The sequence below is a fragment of the Cydia pomonella genome, chromosome 18 (genome assembly GCF_033807575.1).
Source record: "Cydia pomonella isolate Wapato2018A chromosome 18, ilCydPomo1, whole genome shotgun sequence".
Lineage (NCBI taxonomy): Eukaryota > Metazoa > Arthropoda > Insecta > Lepidoptera > Tortricidae > Cydia > Cydia pomonella.
In genome coordinates this window covers 16,016,224-16,036,086 of record NC_084720.1, presented here as the reverse complement: position 1 = coordinate 16,036,086, position 19,863 = coordinate 16,016,224, and the positions used below count along the sequence as shown (strand labels likewise).

Genomic DNA, 19,863 nt, shown 5'->3' with positions numbered 1-19,863 from the left:
CAAGGCACTGATTCAAACTGGGACCTGTTAAATTGATTTTTGGTTGATCAAGTTCGCACCCAATATAACCAAGTAGCCGCCTTAAAAGGTTATGACAGTTCAGATTAACCGACTCGTGAGCGAATCGCGGCGCGAAGCGATCGCGAGTGTGGAGTCTTGCAAGTTCGCGCTTCACGTCTCCTTTGACGCAGGCCAAATACCGACAAAAAACGGGGAATAAGGCGCGAAGGCGTGAAGCGTTAACGATCTGCGAAATCGACGCGAGGGCCCTCCACACTCGCGTTCGTGGTTTCGCACCTCAATTCGCGCACGAGTGTGGAGGGCCCTTAAGGCTTCAGGAAGTAGAATAACAACTGGTACAAGCAAAGAGGGCACAAGTAGCGTCATGGCAAGCGAGTAGATTATGGATTAGTCAGTTTTAGGTGAGTTTACACCCTTATGTCAAAATCTTCCACTGTAGTTTGTTTTGTCTGGTAACCCCACAATCGAATTCGATGACAAATTTCATCACAAATCTTTATTGACTGATGTATTTTGTGAAGTGATAGCATTTATTTAGCATAATTGCATTGTAATAGAAGTAATTCACTGTGCAGTTATACGATAAAGCAGAATCATGGCTAACGACGAAGCTATTTTGAAACAATACCTATCCAAGTACCAGCATCGCGATTACACAGCTCGTGAGGTAATTAATTTGATACAAGCACACAGAAGTCTCACTTATCGTTTGGAGGCCTTTGTTTTCAACAATGGAACTAGGAAGGATCTGCTCAACTTAGAAGGGACTGTTCCAGTACACTACAAAGGTGCCTATTACAACATACCAGTATGTATTTGGCTAATGGATACCCATCCAACTAATGTACCTCTGTGTTTCGTTAAACCAACGCCCGATATGTCTATCAAGGTCTCCAAATACGTGGACAGCAACGGGAAGGTCTATCTGCCATTTTTACATGAATGGAACCCACAGAAATCAACTTTATTGAATCTTGTTCAAGCCATGATAGCTGCTTTTGGAGAGTTGCCGCCAGTATACTCGAAGCCGCGCAGTGAGGTAGCCAGGCCTCCATATCCGGTCAATTCGTTCATGCCTCAGCCCTATCCAGGTGCTGGCTATCCTCAAGTCACACCACAGACAGGCTATCCACAACCAACACCATATCCAACTACATCCAATGTGCCTTATCCTGGATATGGCTCTCCATATCCTGGTGCTGGTCCAGCTGCTACTAATGGTGTGCCATATCCTCCATTGCCAGGGAGCACCCCCTACCCCCCACAACAGGCTGCCTATCAGACTGGACCAGAGAACAACAGTGGAACAATAACAGAAGAACACATAAAAGCATCCTTACTATCTGCTGTTGAAGATAAATTGAGGAGAAGACTCAAAGAGCAATCCCAGCAGTCACAAGCGGAGCTGGAGACACTGAGGCGGACTCAACAGGAGCTTCAAGAAGGAAAATCAAGGCTTGAGGATATCTTAAGTAGACTGCAGAGGGAACGCTCGGAACTGGACAAGAATGTAGTTATTTTACAAGAGAAAGAGAAAGAGCTACAGGCAGCTGTTGAGAGATTAGCAGAACAAGAAGGAGTAGATGTGGATGAGGCAGTGGTGACCACCGCTCCTTTATATAATCAGCTCTTGAATGCTTTTGCTGAAGAAGCAACCTTAGAAGATGCTATGTACTACATGGGAGAAGCATTACGTAAGGAAGTCATTGACTTGGACACTTATCTGAAGCAGGTGCGGGCTCTGGCCAGGCGTCAGTTCACTCTGAGAGCTCTAATGCACAAGTGCAGACAAAAAGCCCAACTGGCTTGTTAATGAATTGGCTTGGAATTGTTGTGATTTCTTTATGAAAACCTTCAATACTCTGGTCAAAATGCATTCTCAAATATTGAGGTCAAAATTTATATGTAAATTATATCTGAGAAAACTGTTAGTTTCTATAGGGGTGCATGAACTTTATAAATGGTTGTTTTGATTGTTTAAAGAGACTGCTTTTTTAATTTGCAATCATAGTTTCTTTAATCTGTGGCCACAACCAACATTTGTGAAAAAACCACAAAGAATGATCTTAGTTTGTAAATTAAAAGGAAAAAACCTTGAACATGTATCTATTTAATGTTTTGCTATTACTCAGGCCTTATCTATGTGGCATAAATAAAATGTGAGTAAATGGCACATTTAAATATATTACTATAATATATTATTTAACTGATATGAACTATCAACATTAATTTACTGAGACAAAATTATTTTTGATTTTATATACAAATACAATTGGGAAAATCAGTGTACATACAGCATCGATACTTAGGTTTTACACTTTCCCGTTTGCATTATCAATAAATAACATTAATGATTTACCATTTTTGCCACTGAAATAAGAGAAAATTATATCTAGCCTATTATTACCTAGCTTTTTTATATTAGTTAAAATATATAACCAATATGCTTTCACTTACTTTAGACTTTCGAACAATACCTTATTTGTATATAGTATAAGGTGATAGCAGACCAAGATATTTAAACAGTGCAAGCATGCATCATTTCCTCAGTATGTAGTCAGGACTCTAAATGGTGACTCAATTTTCTCCCGAGGCAGCTCACCCTGTATGTTATATAAAGTAATGTTTGGACAACCACAAATCAAAAAATTGCTAAACCAAGGAAGTTTTAAGTGTTTTAACCATATAACCTTTGAAACTTATACAATTCTCCTATTTATTTTTGAAATAGATGAGTAATGACAATCTTAACCTATTGAAATCTCTTACGTAATCATATTTATTTGTGTGATATGCTTTTATCAAGTAGGATTCCGACTAAGTTCTCCAATTGTCATGGGACCTTGCATATTTGCTACTAGACCACCTAACTATAAATATAGTTGTGTGGTTCTTAGCTATTCTCCTATTGGCTAAAAATTAGGAAATTAATGTTATCAATTTTGCAGTAAGTAAATTACTCAATGTCAATAAGCTCAATCTAATACAGTACAATCTAATAAGAATCTACTTATAAATATGATCTTTTAATATGAAAATCCTACAGATCGCATGTGCATTTGAGCATCCATTTTTCTTCTACGTTCAGTTCCCGGGTATGTCCTTAAACTACGTCCAAAAGAGAGGTATGGGCAATGTGAATGTCATCTCGCCTTGTGTGGTAGGGCACAGCACAGCAGATGTCATTCCAGATCTAGAGCAGAGCCCAACTGGGGAAGTACCTCCACCTTACAGAAAACCGCAGCCAAATAACACTTGACCCTACTCATAGTGTTGTGTTCCTGCCGGTGAGTAAGGTTGCCAGAGCTCAACGAGGGGGTGGGGTTAGGGTTGGCAACGCGCATGTAACTCATCCGGAGTTGCAGGTGTACATAGGCTACGGAGACTGCTTACCATCAGGCAGGCCGTATGCTTGTTTGCTACCGACGTAGTATAAAAAAAAAAAAAGTTCAATCTATGGGTCCCTTATTTTAATGGTACATACCTGATACAGTAAACTATTAGGTTTAGCGACTTTAGCGTAATGAAGATAAGAGCTGTTCATACCACAATACGTTTTTAGGTACAGTTGCCATCAGATTCATCGTAGCAGCCAAGGTGCTTGCATAAATCTGAACACACTTCTGTTATCAGAGCATTAGACGTGTTCCGATATTTTTAAGCCATCGCCTCTATTGCCAAGGCGTTAGAGTGCGTGTTCAGATATTTGTGAGCATCTCTGCCGCTGCGATATATCTAATGGTGACTGAGGGCCTACCGCGAACCACGTTCGACGTGTTGCCTCCCTGTCACACTTAGCTACGAATTTACAAGTGCAATAGAGAAGCAAAACGTGGTTCGCGGCAGGCCCTCTGTACTGCCATCTTACATTTATCAGCGACTTCCACATTTTAGCATAGAATCTCTACCGGCACTTGAAAACTTTAACTTTAGGTGAATACAATGTTAGTTTAATGTATTGAGTGCCATTTTACAGTAAAAATAAACCTATCATGATATGATTACAAGGAGGATTTTATCAATTTTATTATGTAAACTAGTAGTGGATCACGATTTCCTTGTTTTGTGTCCGATCTGCCAGGAGACTACCGTGTCACATGTTGTTAGTAGCAATGTTGTACCACATTACAATAAGTATGCTTAGTAGATGTACCATAAAATTAAATGTTTGGCGAATTTAAATGCTCCAACACCACGATTGTAAAAAGTTAATATTATGCTTTTGTTGACGTATTATAAACAATCATATTTATTGAATAATTTATTTAAGTAGTCTAGTTGTTACGCGACGTGACATGTGAAATGGGCTAAGGTGTATTCGAAAATAGTTAATTTGAAAATAATGGAACTAGGAGTGTTTTTAGTAATTACCGGATTTTCAGAACTATTCGAAGGTACACCTTGTGTTAAGTAATTTTGATGGAATATATGAAATTAATTTTTAATAAGCAAAAATGTTTGCGTACGATCCTATTCTCTAAGCTTAGAATAAATTTAAAAGTAGAAAAAATTACTGTCTTGGGTGAGACTTGAACTCACGGCCTCTGGAAAATATGAAATCAGATAAATCTGGACTTAATCTTTTTGGCCTCAGCGCTTATAATTAGACCATGTACCTACAGTCAAAAGATTTAATTTGTGACCCATTTCGTACCTTGTTACAAGTAACAAACAATATGAAAGTAGAGTAGAGACCTCATACTATTGTCATGGGTCGTCGTATATCGTCATTGAAATGGGTCACAAATTAAATCTTTTGACTGTACTATCTAACTTTGAAAGTTGGGTAGGCATATTAGGGGTAACATGAAGACTTGAGTATTTTCTACAACATATTTAAAACTGGGCCTATCGTGAATTTATTTTGTTAAGTACCTTCGTTTTTGACGTTTCGACGCAGGTTTCACGGATAACAGTTATCCTAACCGTCGAAACGTCGGAAATAAAGGTAACAAAATAAATTCGCGATAGACCGGGTTTTAAATGTGTTCAAAACGCGAAAGTTTTAATTTTATATTTTCGTTGTATAAATGTAGCATTTTCACATGTTTAGGAACACAAGTTATTGTTGTCTCATGCACTTTTTACTTTGACTGGATTTTAATATAAATGTAAAGTCAAACATTTGTGCAACCTATCACAGGTAAAATAGAGATAGACCACAAAAAAAAAAAAAAAATAGCGCTATTTTTTTTTTTGTGGTCGTTACGTCACTAGTTACCGCATAATCTTATAAGCCGTAAGGGGCCCGGACGGCATCGGCCTGTCGGTTGTTCGGAACTGTCAACTTTTTGTTCTGACAGGCCGATACCGTCCGGCGGACTGTTAATCAGTGGGCCCCTTTACAGCCCCATCTGTATCAGTTGTTAAATTCGTAGCATGAATTTGTTATATCTTGTACAATCAATGAATCTTTGGCCATGGTTAAATTATTTATTTTCAGGCAACTAAGACCCAAAAAAAAGTTAAAATTTTTTGCACTGCACGTTATTCGTTGTTTCGCAGAAGCGAGTATATTTTTGATTTATTTTTAGTTTATGAGGATTTGTTCCTTTGTACAGTTATACATATTATAATATACATATAACTAGCCATGGTAAGGTCTCAAGAGGTTTACTGTTAATGATTTTTGTATGTCGATTAATGTAAGTTTTGCATTGCCTAGGATGTTTAGCCGATGGGCTGCAACTGTCACAATAAATATTAAAATTATATTCGAAAAATGGTGTTTCATTGATATAGAAACAAGGGAAGCTTGATCCAAAAATAGCAATGTACAGTCGCCATCAGTTATTTCGGAGCGGTGCTCACAAATATCTGAACATACCTCTATTATCAATTTTATCAAAGCATAAGGGTGCCTTTCGACCAGAGATGTGCTATGCTTGCTATGCTATGTTTTCATACATTTGAAACGTAGCTGCAGCTACGTTTCAACTGTATGACCACCCTTAGATGCAAGGTATTTGTTCCGGTCCCATTTTTCACAGTCCCGTATATACGGGACGTATGGCAACCCTAGTTATTGGTTAAATACTTCAAGTGAAGGTAAGGAAACAAAAAAGTTCATTCGAATAATTTAATAATAATAAAAAATATTTAAATGCTTCGCATAAAAATAAAGAAAGCATTAAGCTTTGTCAATATCTTCATAGATGGTAGCGAAGACTACTTTTTCTTCCCTTCCTTTTTCTTAGCAGCTGCTGCGGCTTCGAGGTCTATTGGTGCGGGCTTCACGAACGGGATCACGTCTTGGTACTGCTCCGGCATCCATGGTTTTAGGGCTTCGGGTACCTGTTGTTAAAGTTACACAAATTAGAGTGGTCAGCAAGTAATATTTTATGGATATCCATCTAGATTAACAAGAAATAATGTAACGTTGTTGAAAACTGCCAATTTCTCACCAGGCGGCTCCACACAGAGCGAGCATATGCGCGAGGCAATTTCCTCGTGCACGAAACGGCCGACGCACGTCTACACTGTCCGTTTTGTGCGCGAGGAAATTGCCTTGCGCGTATGCTCGCTCTGTGAGGAGCCGCCTATTAGGGAGCGTCCGTGAACTCAAAGGGCAGCACAGGTCCCCCAAGTTTTCTTCAGATTGCAAGATGCAGACCCTTCAAAGTACAAGGAAGCATGCATGAACTACAGGGGGCAGATGCTGCTTTGGCACGAAGTGTCAATGTGTCACGTTTATGTATTCGATGTATTTATGCCATAGGGTGGCCGCCCCTGCATCACGCACGGTTTCTAACACATGACGCTCCTAAATAAGACCTTCAATATTGTGAATAAATCAGACTATTGTCCAAGAGATCCAAGTTCATTTGACACATGTCTGACAACGCTCGTAGAACGTATACGCGCATGACCCAATGAAATTATAAATTAAATCCCGTAATAATATTAGGGTTTGTCAACTACTTCAAAACAATATTTCGCCTGTTGGAAACATAACATACGTTTCATTTTTTAGATCTTAGTTATATAATATTTTATCACGCAAACAGTTATGTCTTTTCTTTTCGTAAGTTGATAAAAATCGATTATATATTAATAAACGACATATATAAACAAAAATAAAATTACAGTAAAATGAATTACGATGTGAAAAAAACCGTAAATTAATAATACAAACGATACAATAGTTACAATACAAACATCCAGAAATCGGCTGTAAAATCGATTCGACTAATTCGTTTATAATCGCTAGATTTGACAAACGATACGTCTCAGCCTCATCACTTCAAACTTCAATAGACCACTGTCAAATGTGTGAACTTAGATCTCGGACAATAATCGCAGTTAAGCCAAGTTTTGTGTTTTGTGTATTATAAAATATAAGTAGTGAAAATGTAAATTATTTCCAATAATATTGCATGCGCTAGGTAGCTATAATTATTGTACGTCGCAAGACATGTTACAGAGAACAAAAATTGTTTATAACATTTGTATTCATTACCTGTAATGCACAATATATAAATAAATTATTCTAAATTATTCTTTGTCTTAGTGGGTTGATAGATCAGATAGCAGCTATCAGGTTCATGGGATTAAATTATCAAAAGCGGACCTTTTCGGATGCAATTAGGAAAATAGTAAAACAGAGGAGGAGGAATATTACCTTGATGCCCTCCTCAGTCTGGTGGACTTCCAGCACTGCGCAGATGACCCTGGTGGTGGCGCACATGGTGGCGTTGAGCATGTGCACGTATTCTGTGGCTGCATTCATCTTCTTGGTTTGCCCGTATCTATCAAAAATAATTTTATTATATAAATTCGTTTTTGTATGCGAGGACAGCTAATGAAGGTGGAATCCTCCTATGAGTTTGAGTGGACTATATACAGATCAGCCAGCTATGTAGATAAAATGAACACTATATGAACTCTTTGGCATGTACTTGGCCTAGCAAGTACGTTACTCCACAGTACTGGATGAAATTTCTTTGTCCCTTACGTACTATGTACGGGATGCCGAGGATCTTGCAGAACTCTCAGACGTTAAACAGGAAGGTTGATCTCCCCAGTTAGGTGTGAGCGTCAGGATGGCGGGTGGACCTCAGCAAATTTGAACGAAATATTTATAAACATATTGTAACTATGGTGTACCTCAGTGTACCTCTCCCTAAAACAAGATATTTAACAAAAAAGGTCCACCCGCCATCCTGACGTCAGGATGGCGGGTGGACCTATGAAATCTTGCATTATACGGCACTAAAAGTATGCAGTTATACTGTACCTCCAGCATACCTCAGCAAACTTTTAATAGAAATCAGTATATCTATCCCTAAAATGAGCTAGGCTCAAAACAAATCTGGCAATATGTTTAAAAATATTTCGTTTAAATTTGCTGAGGTCCATCCGGGATCCTGACGCTCACCAGTTAGGTTGCTCTAAATTGGACCTGAATCAATTTTCGTATCCTAGTAAGTCCTATGATTCCTAAGACTTTCTTCGTTGCAAACCCTAAAATCCCTAGATGACCTTTTCTGAACGTGTCCTGACCTGGCACTGCTAAAATTACTCCTAAAACCTGGACAACATTTCTAGAGACATTGAACTTTTAACTCGTCCTCACATCCTCACCTGACGAGCAGCCTCCTGGCCTGGTACTCCAGACAGTTGCTGCACGAGACCAGCTCCCTATAGGCTCCCGACCCTGGGAACCACGCCTCCAGGTCCAGCTTCTTGGCCGCGGCGTGGTTGAGGGCGCCCGACACGATGTTGACCACGCGGTACGGGATGCCGAGGACTTTGCAGAATTCTTCGGCGTTGTTGATCATCTCATCCATCATGAGCCACGAGGCGTTGTCGTGGGGGGAGGTCAGGACGAATTGTTCAACCTGGAAAGTTAAAATTTTCTCAAGTGAACTGTGAGTACTGTGACTCATGTTGTGAAAAGATGTAAAATAACAAAACACCACATCAGTCAACCAACAAAATTTTGGACTACAGTCATATATTTCTCAGCATTATTTTTGAGTAAGACAAAAAGATTGCTTAAATCTTTAATTTTTAATAAAGTTTAATGTAAAAAGATTCAAAGATTCAAAGAATTTATTTGCATAGATTACAGTAATTTAAAGGTCTTACAAGATAAAAGAAAATCCGTGCATTCAGTCTGCATGCAGGCGTGCAAATATTTTAAAAAACAGGCATTATATATAAAAAAAGAAAATAATTTAAAAATATCAAATTTACACAATGTTAAGTAAAATAATAATCGAGGGTCGAAGTTAAACAAAATGTCAAAGTTATAATAAATAAAATAGAATTTACCAGGCTAAAAAACAAAAATAATCTTTGGGCTATGGATCCCACACCTGGACCTTTGGAGCAAGCGTTTAACCCCAATCAATGGCAATATGGCAGGGTCTACTAGTGGTTTTTAGGGTTCCGTAGCCAAATGGCATAAAACGGAACCCTTATAGTTTCGCCATGTCCGTCTGTCTGTCTGTCTGTCTGTCTGTCTGTCCGAGGCTTTGCTCCGTGGTCGTTAGTGCTAGAAAGCTGAAATTTGGCATGGATATATAAATCAATAAAGCCGACAAAGTCGTACAATAAAATCTAAAAATTTAATTTTTTTAGGGTACCTCCCCTACACGTAAAGTGAGGGTGAATTTTTTTTTCGCTTCAACCCTAGAGTGTGGGGTATCGTTGAAAAGGTATTTCAAAACTAATAGGGGTTTTCAAGAAACATTTTTTGATAAAGTGAATACATTCGGAGATAATCGCTCCGAAAGAAAAAAAAAATGTGTCCCCCCCCCTCTAACTTTTGAACCATAGGTCCAAAAAATATGAAAAAAATCGTGGAAGTAGAGCTTAAGAAAGACATTAAATGAAAACTATAGCGAACATGATCAATTTAGCTGTTTTTGAGTTATCGCAAAAAGTTTTCCCTTCATAGTAAAAAGACTTACTTTAATTAGGTACTGATTATGCAAATTTGCTTATTTGTTTAACTCGGGTGAAAGGTACCATTTACTACACTTTAAGCTCCAGTTTAGCTTATTGTGACGGAAGAGTAACTACGGAACCCTACACTGAGCGTGGCCCGACATGCTCTTGGCCGGTTTTTTTTTTATCAGGAGAGGGAAAAGTCTACACCTCGACAGTGGCAGAATCCACCTTGCTAAAATTGGCGACGAGTAAAAGCCATTAAGGAAAAAAAAGGTAAGACAAAAGGATATTAGGTTTTCTTCCAAGCTAACATTCACCTTTTCGAACTGGTGCACCCTGAATATACCACGAGTGTCACGTCCATGAGATCCAACTTCTTGACGGAAACACGTCGACAGACCAGCATATCTGGAAATTAAGACATACATTATCATATTCCGTTGAAACTAGTCCACTGCTGGACAAAAGCCTTCCCTAGGGTCCACTACAATATCCGTTTGTGGGCTACCCGCATTCAACAGTTTCCTGTTAACTACACCAGACTATCAGTCGCTCCACAAATCGCTGCTTAAATTTTCTGTCCGCTTACAATCACATAGAAGGTCAGAAAAATATTGGATGGTATTTGATTGATCGGTTGAATTGGTCAGCTTGGGTCGGATCACTAGTTGGCAGTAAAATAAAGTAATATGCAAGTTCTGACACCGTCTTTTGGTAAATACTATCACAGCTTTTCTCAAGACATACCTGATAGGCAGAGAAGCTTCCGGCAGCCACTCGTCCCTATGGTACGCTGCGATTGGCTGCTCCGAGGTAGCAATGAGGTATTTCTCTTCAACTGCAGAATCTCCCTTATTTTCTGAGCCTTTTCCAATTACTTTGTACAGTTCCTCGTCGAACTGTGCGAGTTGGGCCACCTCTTGCATCACCTGAAAATATGGTTTTATTTAGCTATTGATTTTGGCATTTTGTTAGAGTTATTTTACAAAAATGGCAAATTACGAATTTCTGGAGATATAAATAAATTTAAAATTTCATTTAGTATTTTTCACGAAGCGTGACCACTCGAAGCGTTACGTCAGATGTAAACAAATCGAAGTAGTTACACAAATATCATAAACGAGGGTAGTTTACAGTTTATACCATAACAAACCGCTTCCTTTCCCGTCAGTCACTCGCGAAAGTTGACCCGAGATCATTGTGTGTGCCCGCGCTCGTAATGTTATTCGATTTCGGTAGTCGATAAAAATGCTTTTCGATACGCGAATATTGTGAAATGGTGCGATATCAAGTCATTTGTATGCGCATATTATATTGTGTCATACATTTTTAGCCATAATATTTGAGGACATACATAGCAGTTGTCATATATTTTTTGTGCATACCTAACGAACCTACACTAAAAATTTATGACTTAACTCATTTATGACAAAAACCCAGTTATGCTCAGGAATAATTCTGACTAAAGATTTTTATGACTTACAATTTTATGCATAAAGTGTTATGACAAATAAAAATATGACAAAAGTTGTTATGCGACCAGAGGGAGGGACAGGGAGGATTTAAGTTATGAAAATTTACGTGGGGCTCAGAGACTATGGTTTAGTATCGTCTCTTTCGCTCCTTCGCAAAACACGGATTTAATCTAAGAACAACCATTACGCACAACTAGTATTTATACTGAAGGTAATATGAATAGGGAAGATTGCTCATTTTATTTTTTGTGCGAGACGCCTTATTTCAAATTTGGCATAAAATATCATTTTATGTTTTAATGTCCACGGTCTTTGCATTTTGACGGTAATAATATGCCCGTTAAAAGGAAAAAAGTTGGCAGCTTGCGTAGGTACTTCTTACGTAGACCTTATCTCGTTGCAAGGTTTACGAAAGGTTACTTAACTGCGTCGACCATCGAGTTTCAAACCATCGCACGCCTTAGGGGCCCACTGATTAACAGTCCGCCGGACGGTATCGGCAACAACCGACTGTTAATAGTGGGCCCCTTTAGGGAATAATGATATTTATGTTTACTAAGAATATTTATATGAATTGTACAATAAAGTAATTTAAAAAAATCAATTGCCATTGGTCATTAATCCTCGAGTCCCCGTGTTTCTTATAGAAATAAAAGTTTCAAATTTAAAGGCACTTAAAATTACCCTGGGTCCAACGAGGGTATTTAAAATTCTTAAAGAAATGCATAGCCTATGTATTACTATTTAATTGCACCTACTTATGCAATTTATTTTTATTAGGAACACGTCATGGCGTGCAAGTCACGCACAGACCAGCCAATATGGCTGCAGTATGATGCAAGCAATAAGCGACCTTATGTGAAAGCAGCAGAGTATGGTTTAGTTGGCAGAGCAGAGAAAACTAGGAAACTCTGCAACATTTACTCAGCATCATTTCGTAGGAGTTTGATATTTAAAATAACACTTGCACAGCAGCATCAAAATCTGCAGACCTATTTTGATTTTACTCTATGAATCAGGCATTCTGTTCTGAAACATAAAATAGGCTTTTGCGTACCTTTTACGAATTTAAGACCCTGGATTGGCTTACTGGTACTATACTATACAGATATCTTTACTCGTACATGTGTGACCATTGGTAAAGTCCTCGGCCTAAGGATGTCCTAGAATACAATATTTATTTATATTGAATGTTGTACCTCTTTTCTCATGAAGAATGGAGTGTAGAGCGGGGTGTAGCCCTTAGCCAGCAGCATACGTAGTGAGAGTTGGACTAGAGCCTGCTCTAGGAACACGGCTGGGCCTTTAAGGTAGTATCCACGCCCTCCGGCAACTGCTGTGCCGCGGTCGCCATCCATACCTGACAATCATAATTACATCAACTTTTTTTTCACTCATTGCTATGTCTATAAAGTTTAAGCCCTCTCCTTTACAGGTACTAAGTAAGTTTGAAGTATTTAGGGCCTATGCACACCGCGTTTATTTAACGCGCCGTCGACACGCGTTTGTATTACCCCTAAACTTTTTTTCTGATAAATTGTGTTGTTGGTTTATCTGCCTGATGAGACAAAACACTGTAACAGACGATTCTGACTTTAACTCAAGCCTGTAAGCCCAAAACACTGTGAGGAAGCATTTATTCCGCTCTTTTGTAACAGCTCCATAAAATATTAATAACCAATGTATTCTTGAAATAAAATGGCCACAATCTATCAGGAATAATCACAACACTAATAAAAAAAAATTGTACTATTTGCCATGACTCACTAAGGTAGCCTGTGGTCTACTAAATAAAATAAAAATAACATAACCTGAAAACATAAAATACAAATATTAATAATCGTAAATCTTTTAATTGATTCAGAAGTGATGGAATTCCTACCTCCTAAGACCCAGCCATACAAATAAAAAATCCAAAATTTGTCACTTAAATTTGAACTGTGTAGGAAATAGAGTTGATTTTGCTGTGTATGAAAACGGAAAGAAACGCAAAGAAAATTCAACTCTGTTCCAATTGAATATGATTTAAATTTCATCAATCTGAATAGATTTTTTTCATCAATCTGAACCTTGGATCTTAGGGGGCTAAGATGACATATATATCAAAAAAGATGGTCAAATTGATTACCTCCTCCATTATTACAAGTTGGTAAAAAACTTACCATCAATCATGCAGATGAGATCCACATGTGAGTACTTGGTCCGCACAGTGCAGTCCCCATGTGTACGCTCCACCTTATTGTGGTCCTCATCATCATCCACTGGTACTGACTCATGCAGATGATTGCCGACTTCCCGTAATGCTGCTGAGCGAGTTTTCTCTGCCGTTATGAGGTTCTGCTCATTCCTTGCGATTGCTTCGTCTATTAGTACTCTGACCTGTTTGAATTGATATATATTAGTTATATATTGTTATAAATAAAGATAGCTTTAATGATTTTTTTTTTACAATATTAATTTTGGCCAATCAATAATTAAGATGATTTTTTTGTTCAGGGGTAACTATTCATTTTATTGGTTTCAGCAGATAGATTAAATCTTATTTCATTCGTGCATTTATTATTTGTTAAGTAAAAAATATATTTAAGTACAGATTAATTTAAGACTGGTAAAATGTTATAAAATAAACATATGATTCAATTTAAGTCAAAACTTCAATATGCAGCAAAAGGTATGTACAAAAGGAGATATAAAGGTATTGTTGTCATTTCTTGTATGTACAGTCAGCAATACTATTCGCTTAGTACCTTTGCATACAAACTTCTATGTAGGGAGTACCTTTTCCCTGCAGCTGACTGTACATGAGTATACATTAATAAATGAAATAACTAATATGAAGCTGTCACAGAAAATCTCTATCATTTCTAGAATCTGAACAGCTGAAGAAATATTCTAACCATATTGTAGAGTTACAAATAATCAATTTTAATTACACATTAATGATGCAAGAACATATGGTTAAGGAAATCTGAGTCATACTCATATAATTACTTTATAAAATATCTTTAAATATAAAAAAGTACATAAACATGCAAATTAATAATAAAGAAGAAAAGAAATGATACAATGCGATACCTTTTTGATTTGATTCACAGTAAGCGGTTTCAGCTGATCGCCAACAAGATTTGTGAGGTTATCGGCTATTTCCGCCGGCACTTCCTGATCCTCCGGCCCCGCGGCCTCCTTGGCCTTCATCTTCAGCCCGATCTCTTTGCTGCACACATTCTTCAGCTTATTTAAGTTGTCAGCATCATGGCGCAATCGTCTCCAAAGTGTGTCTTGTTCAACAACAGTATTCACCAAAGCGACATCTTTGAACCGCTTGCGTTGGTTCTCACGGATTTTGTCTGGGTCGCCGTCTTTGTCAGCGCGGAATAAGTCCAGATCGAGAACCATTGTGCAATTAAGACGTGGCACGCAAGTTTTAACTAAAACTTCAGCAACGGCTCCACGCGACTGCTGAGACTGCAGAAGAAAACTGCGAAAAGTGAAAGGCACGTTCAGAAGACCAAAAGCTGTCTAATTTTAAAGTATGTATATTCCATTTTAACTTACTTATTTACAAAATTGTATAAAACAAGTATCTGGTAACATCAATATAACATATAAATAAAGATAAACATGTATGAAATGTTTACTTCTAAATGATATAAATGTATGCTTTTGTTAATAATAAAATAAAAGTTCATTAGCACATGATTTTCAAATGATCTTTAACTTTTGACATTTGTCAGACGATGGTGTTACTACTTTTAAAAATATACTGACAACCTATTGACAGATTACCCTCCTTATGTTTATTATGATAATTTTAAGCATTTTTCTGTAAATACATAAAACAATAAAACATCGATTATTACTTTATCATAGTGAGAATAAGAAATAAGCTTTCTTATTTACCTAGCTTTTTCATCACTTTGTAAATTATCCACGTTGGCAATTCCAATGGTGAACTGTCAAGTTCAGCGATTTGTCGGCCCGTAAGCTAGACCTCCTTATTGTTGAATTTATAACAAATTTTTGTATACTATGTGGTTCCTATCCGATATTAGCTAAAACGATTGTAGCTCGACTGTCCGCCTCTTATTTGTGAGTATTACAGGAATGCTAAAACCATTTCCAGCCCGGCAAAAATATGTTTCGCGAGTCGTTGTTTACACGTCTTCATTGAACATTATTGTTTCATATATTTACAAAGGGGAGGATTCGACCTGAAGTTATTTTCAGGAAGTGCGTCTAATGTCGAAACTAATGTTTAGGAAGTGAATGAAACTGTGTGAGCAGGACATTAATTGGGATCTTTAATTTAATAATTATCTGCTTTGTCATAATGTTAGCGATCCCATAACAAGATTTGTTTATCGTACTTCCTTCAAACAGGTCACTGTCGATACAAATTATCAAGAACATTGTTGCAGGCAATGCTAAAATGATTCCACTAAAAGACAACCAGGATGTGGCGTCATTTCTCGTCACCAAGCACTCATGGAAGGGCAAGTACAAGCGGGTATTCTCCGTGGGTACCCACGGGATCACCACGTACAACCCAGACCGTCTGGAGGTGACCAACAAGTGGCTGTATGCTGATGTGGTCACTGTGGCCTCGGCCAAGCACTCCAACTCCTCTGCAAACCAGGACTTCATGCTGGTGATGAAGAAGGATAAGAAGGTTGACACTATGAAGTTCTCGTCTGAACATAAGTGTCTGATTCTCACTGAAGCTTTCAAGTATAGGCATTTGTTTGCTGAGAAGAAAGATGTTCTTGTAAGTTTTTTTACTTTATTTTTGGAGGGATAGTTTTCAGTCAGCTAAACCATTTAAATCAACATAATATTAGAGTTCTAATAATTTTTTTATGAATATGCTGAAATACTAACATCTGCTCTGTTATCATATGATACTAGGAGAAGGCATGTCATTTGACTCATCATTATTTTTTTGTTTTATGTATCCTATTTATGTGCAATAAAGTGACATACATACATTATTTTTATATTAAATAAGTTCAAGTTTAATATTAATCAACAATATCCTCATTTCATTATCATGCTAAATCTCAAATCTCTGATGTATTTATATTTAGGTGTATTTTAATAATATTGTTTTCTCTTGCAGAGATTTCAAGCCTATAAGCACCACTGGAGTGGCACTCGGTTACCAATAGTCCTTGAGGTTGGACCCTGTGCTTTAGAGCAACTAGACCCATCAACACACACACTGTTAGCCAGCTACCCTTACTCCGATATCCAAGGTAATTAAGTTTGTGTTTTAATAGTGAAATGTTTGATAAATGAATCATTTAATGATACCAAATGGATGACAAATCACCCTATCATAGGGCTTTTGATGTCCCATAGTAATGTACAGTCATCTTCAATAATATATTACTCTTAAAAGGCCGCAAAAATATGTGACACACTCTTTTGACTCTACAAATAAGATTTTGTCAGATATTTTTGCAGCCTTCATTGTGTTACATATTATTGCAGGTGACTGTACTAGTAATTGGGCATCCATACAATTAACATTAGCTTGCCTATTTTTAGATAACTTCGTTTTTATCCTACATGTTCTTAAGATGAGGCAAGCCAAACAAGTTCTCACCTCACTAATTTGTAGCATTGGCCATACTGCTTTTTTATTATACTGCACAGAACAGCAAATGTGTGCTTAATGGCTCAGTTTCATTGGTCAATAGGGCACGAGCCCTATTACAGCATACGAATGGGGTGCGGGAGACTTCCATAAAGCATGCCACCTTTCATTGATTGATAGGGCCCGTATGCAGTGTCCGAGATATTTCCATAATGCATGCCATTATGAGTTTCACTAGACTTTATACAACCTTACCGCCCGTGGGAAGTTACCCGCATGCTGTATATCAACCTAACTATTGACTTATGAGTTTCACCGCATTATATCGACTGAGTTATCGACTAATGACACTGAGCCATCATTCCATAAACTCAAACATTTACATGACAAATTTTTACAAGCAATAGAATAAACCAAAAGTTACAAAATGCAATTACAAATATGGAATCTACGAAATATTAGATACTTTATTAGAGATGTATACAGTCTCTATATGTCAAATTACACAAAAAAAAAACAAATAAAGAAATACAAACAACAGACAAATACTAAAGTTCTTTAGACGTGTAAAAGTCTCTTAAGTGTCAGAGCTAAAATATATGTAAAAAGAAAACGATCATCAAATTAAAATAAATAAATAATATACAAAACTATCCTTTGAGATGTAAAGGGTCTCAGGTCTTCAAGACTTGAATAAGATATTATTTATAATGCTTCTCTACTGATAATTACTAATCCTCAGCAGTAGTTGGGTCCACACACAGCAAGCACACAAAACGGCCAGTAAAGATGTCTCTCGGCCGAGGTGGCGCCCATTTACTAGCAACATGTTGCGGCAAGAATATGATAGTTGAAAACCATAAATACATGTATCACTTCTTTGTAAGGTATTCTCCCAGTGAGAGACGTCTCCGGAGGCTTTGTCCTGGCCGTCGGTGGCTACAGTCGCCTCCATCTTTTCTCCAACGCCATGGACCACCAAGCCATAATCAACAAGATGCTAGAAATGGCTAATCTAACACTGAGTATTAGTATAAAAGTGCTGAACACAATGATCACCTTGGAGGACTACCACAATCAAAGATTTGGAAAGTACAGGTATGACTCATTTCATTATTTTTATAGGTATGGTATAGGTTATCTATTAACTGGCACGCTTTTCGTTATGTACACCTACGCTAGTGTGCGTAAAGCACGATACCCAAAAGTATCATACCACATTTGTTTCAACCTGGATATAATTTGTTTGTCTTTCCCATACATTAGAACATAACTTGTCCAAATCATAATAAATGGATATTCCTTAGTTAAGGCGAAGTTACGTATTAAAGGCGAATGAAGGATACGTATTTTTTTCAACCATTATTTGCAATGAACTGCAACATTGCAAATAAAAAGTACTGATGTTGAGTGATTTCAGCATCATTTATGTTTATCATCATTTATAAATTTCCACTCATTTTTCGTTTCGTCCATTCCGTTACTTACTGCTTACTGCTAGTCTTTCTCCGCAGACGTTTTGTCTGGTTGCACTTGGCATAGGCCTCTCCCATATTCCTCCATGCGTCTTTGTCCCGAGCCTGTCTTCTCCACAAGGCTCCAGCTACCTGCCTGAACTCGTCTTCCCATCTCATTTTTTGTCTACTATGTTGTGATGTCTTTTGACCATTTTTCTCTTTTGTCTCGGAACATGTGGCCGGTCCACTTCCACTTAAGTCTTTTCATAGTGTGGTTAACATCGATTATTTTTGTTCTCTTTCTAATATCCTCTGTTACCGTCATACAAAGTTTTTTTTTTCTTTTTATAAGACACCAACTACATAAACAAAGCTAGTAAAGTGACATAAGTAAGTACCCGTTAATATATATATGCACCAAGAACAGGTGTGCAACAACACTCAAACAGTTCGAGGCTTTTTTACACTACATTACTAACAACAATTATACATTATACTTGTAGTTACCACAAGCACTGTTAAGTTTGTTTGAACATTCTGCACTTTAAATTTTGTAATAGGGAAGAATAGGTCTGCTTTGTTCTTAGTGTTAACAAAGTATTTTGCTTAACAACATTTTCTTATCGATGGCCTATTATATTATGCAAAAGTCGATACTTTTACAGTGTTTGTACGTGTTGCAACCAAGTTTACTTTAAATATGAAAAGGTTTCTTTGCGTGGTGAACTGGGGAGGGGCGATGAAATTAATAATAGTTTACTTAATTTAAAAATAGTATGAGCTTTAGTGCGTGATAGAGAAATATATAGACATAAGAATTACTCTTCGTTATTCCGTCAGTAAAAACGAAGTTATTTTATTAAATAAGTTAATGATGTCAACGAACTTCCAATTCGGAGCGAACCCAACCGTTAGCATGTTTACTGATGAGTCATTTATGATTCGACCTTGCTAGTTATACCATCTAACTGACAAATTATCAACCTTATTATAAAGCCAATAAAGTACTCCAATGGTCAGCGAAGTATTGCTGTTTATATGAAACAGGAATTATCTATATCGTATACAATTACATACGCTGTTTCGCATGAAAGTGTAACTTTTTAATTAGGTACATCCGTTAGGACAAATACATTTTGCTGTCAAATAGTTCGGCTACATATTTTATAACCATAACTGAAACAGTATACGAGCTTTTCATATCTGTTCCCATTAATATCAAATAAATGCCAATGATGGAGAACTTTAAAAGCTACCGATTTGATCGTCATGCCCCTCAAGTACGACAAATCATCTAAATTTGACTCCACACATAGATAATATGTAGTAAATCTGGTCACCTGGAAAACATTTGTCAGGTCAAATTCGATTCATATACTTTCATACTTTTTGCAAGAACCAAGTTACAAAAGTTAGC

At 37.3% G+C, this 19,863-nt stretch overlaps 3 protein-coding genes across 3 annotated transcripts in view; 2 read left to right on the top strand and 1 right to left on the bottom strand.

The window, feature by feature from the left end:
* The first annotated feature begins 444 nt into the window (after window positions 1-444).
* Window positions 445-5,744, top strand: LOC133527534 (tumor susceptibility gene 101 protein). The gene has a single exon (XM_061864581.1). It carries the CDS (start codon window positions 617-619, stop codon window positions 1,832-1,834), a length of 1,218 nt encoding a protein of 405 aa, XP_061720565.1. The 5' UTR covers window positions 445-616; the 3' UTR covers window positions 1,835-5,744.
* A 342-nt stretch (window positions 5,745-6,086) lies between these two features.
* LOC133527533 (serine--tRNA ligase, cytoplasmic) lies at window positions 6,087-14,869 on the bottom strand. Its single transcript, XM_061864580.1, has 8 exons — window positions 14,469-14,869; window positions 13,556-13,772; window positions 12,593-12,753; window positions 10,666-10,847; window positions 10,236-10,326; window positions 8,605-8,861; window positions 7,643-7,769; window positions 6,087-6,315 (listed from the first exon to the last, which is right to left on the bottom strand). Exons 1-8 carry the CDS (start codon window positions 14,787-14,789, stop codon window positions 6,190-6,192), a joined length of 1,482 nt encoding a protein of 493 aa, XP_061720564.1. The 5' UTR covers window positions 14,790-14,869; the 3' UTR covers window positions 6,087-6,189.
* A 60-nt stretch (window positions 14,870-14,929) lies between these two features.
* Window positions 14,930-19,863, top strand: part of LOC133527536 (dnaJ homolog subfamily C member 13) — a 62,222-nt gene continuing 57,288 nt past the window's right edge. Inside the window, exons 1-4 of the mRNA XM_061864584.1 lie at window positions 14,930-15,482; window positions 15,812-16,158; window positions 16,510-16,645; window positions 17,877-18,087. Of these exons, the coding sequence (XP_061720568.1) occupies window positions 15,823-16,158; window positions 16,510-16,645; window positions 17,877-18,087 (683 nt within the window). The 5' untranslated portion in view covers window positions 14,930-15,482; window positions 15,812-15,822. The remainder of the gene's footprint in view (window positions 15,483-15,811; window positions 16,159-16,509; window positions 16,646-17,876; window positions 18,088-19,863) is intronic.

Excerpts from the sequence above, each read along its gene's own strand:
- LOC133527533 (XM_061864580.1), bottom strand. The coding sequence starts at position 14,789 with ATGGTTCTCGATCTGGACTTATTCCGCGCTGACAAAGACGGCGACCCA. Across the intron at positions 10,327-10,665 it reads GAAGCTTCTCTGCCTATCAG|ATATGCTGGTCTGTCGACGT; the intron begins GTATGTCTTGAG and ends CTTAATTTCCAG. Across the intron at positions 6,316-7,642 it reads AGACTGAGGAGGGCATCAAG|GTACCCGAAGCCCTAAAACC; the intron begins GTAATATTCCTC and ends CTTTAACAACAG.
- LOC133527534 (XM_061864581.1), top strand. The coding sequence starts at position 617 with ATGGCTAACGACGAAGCTATTTTGAAACAATACCTATCCAAGTACCAG.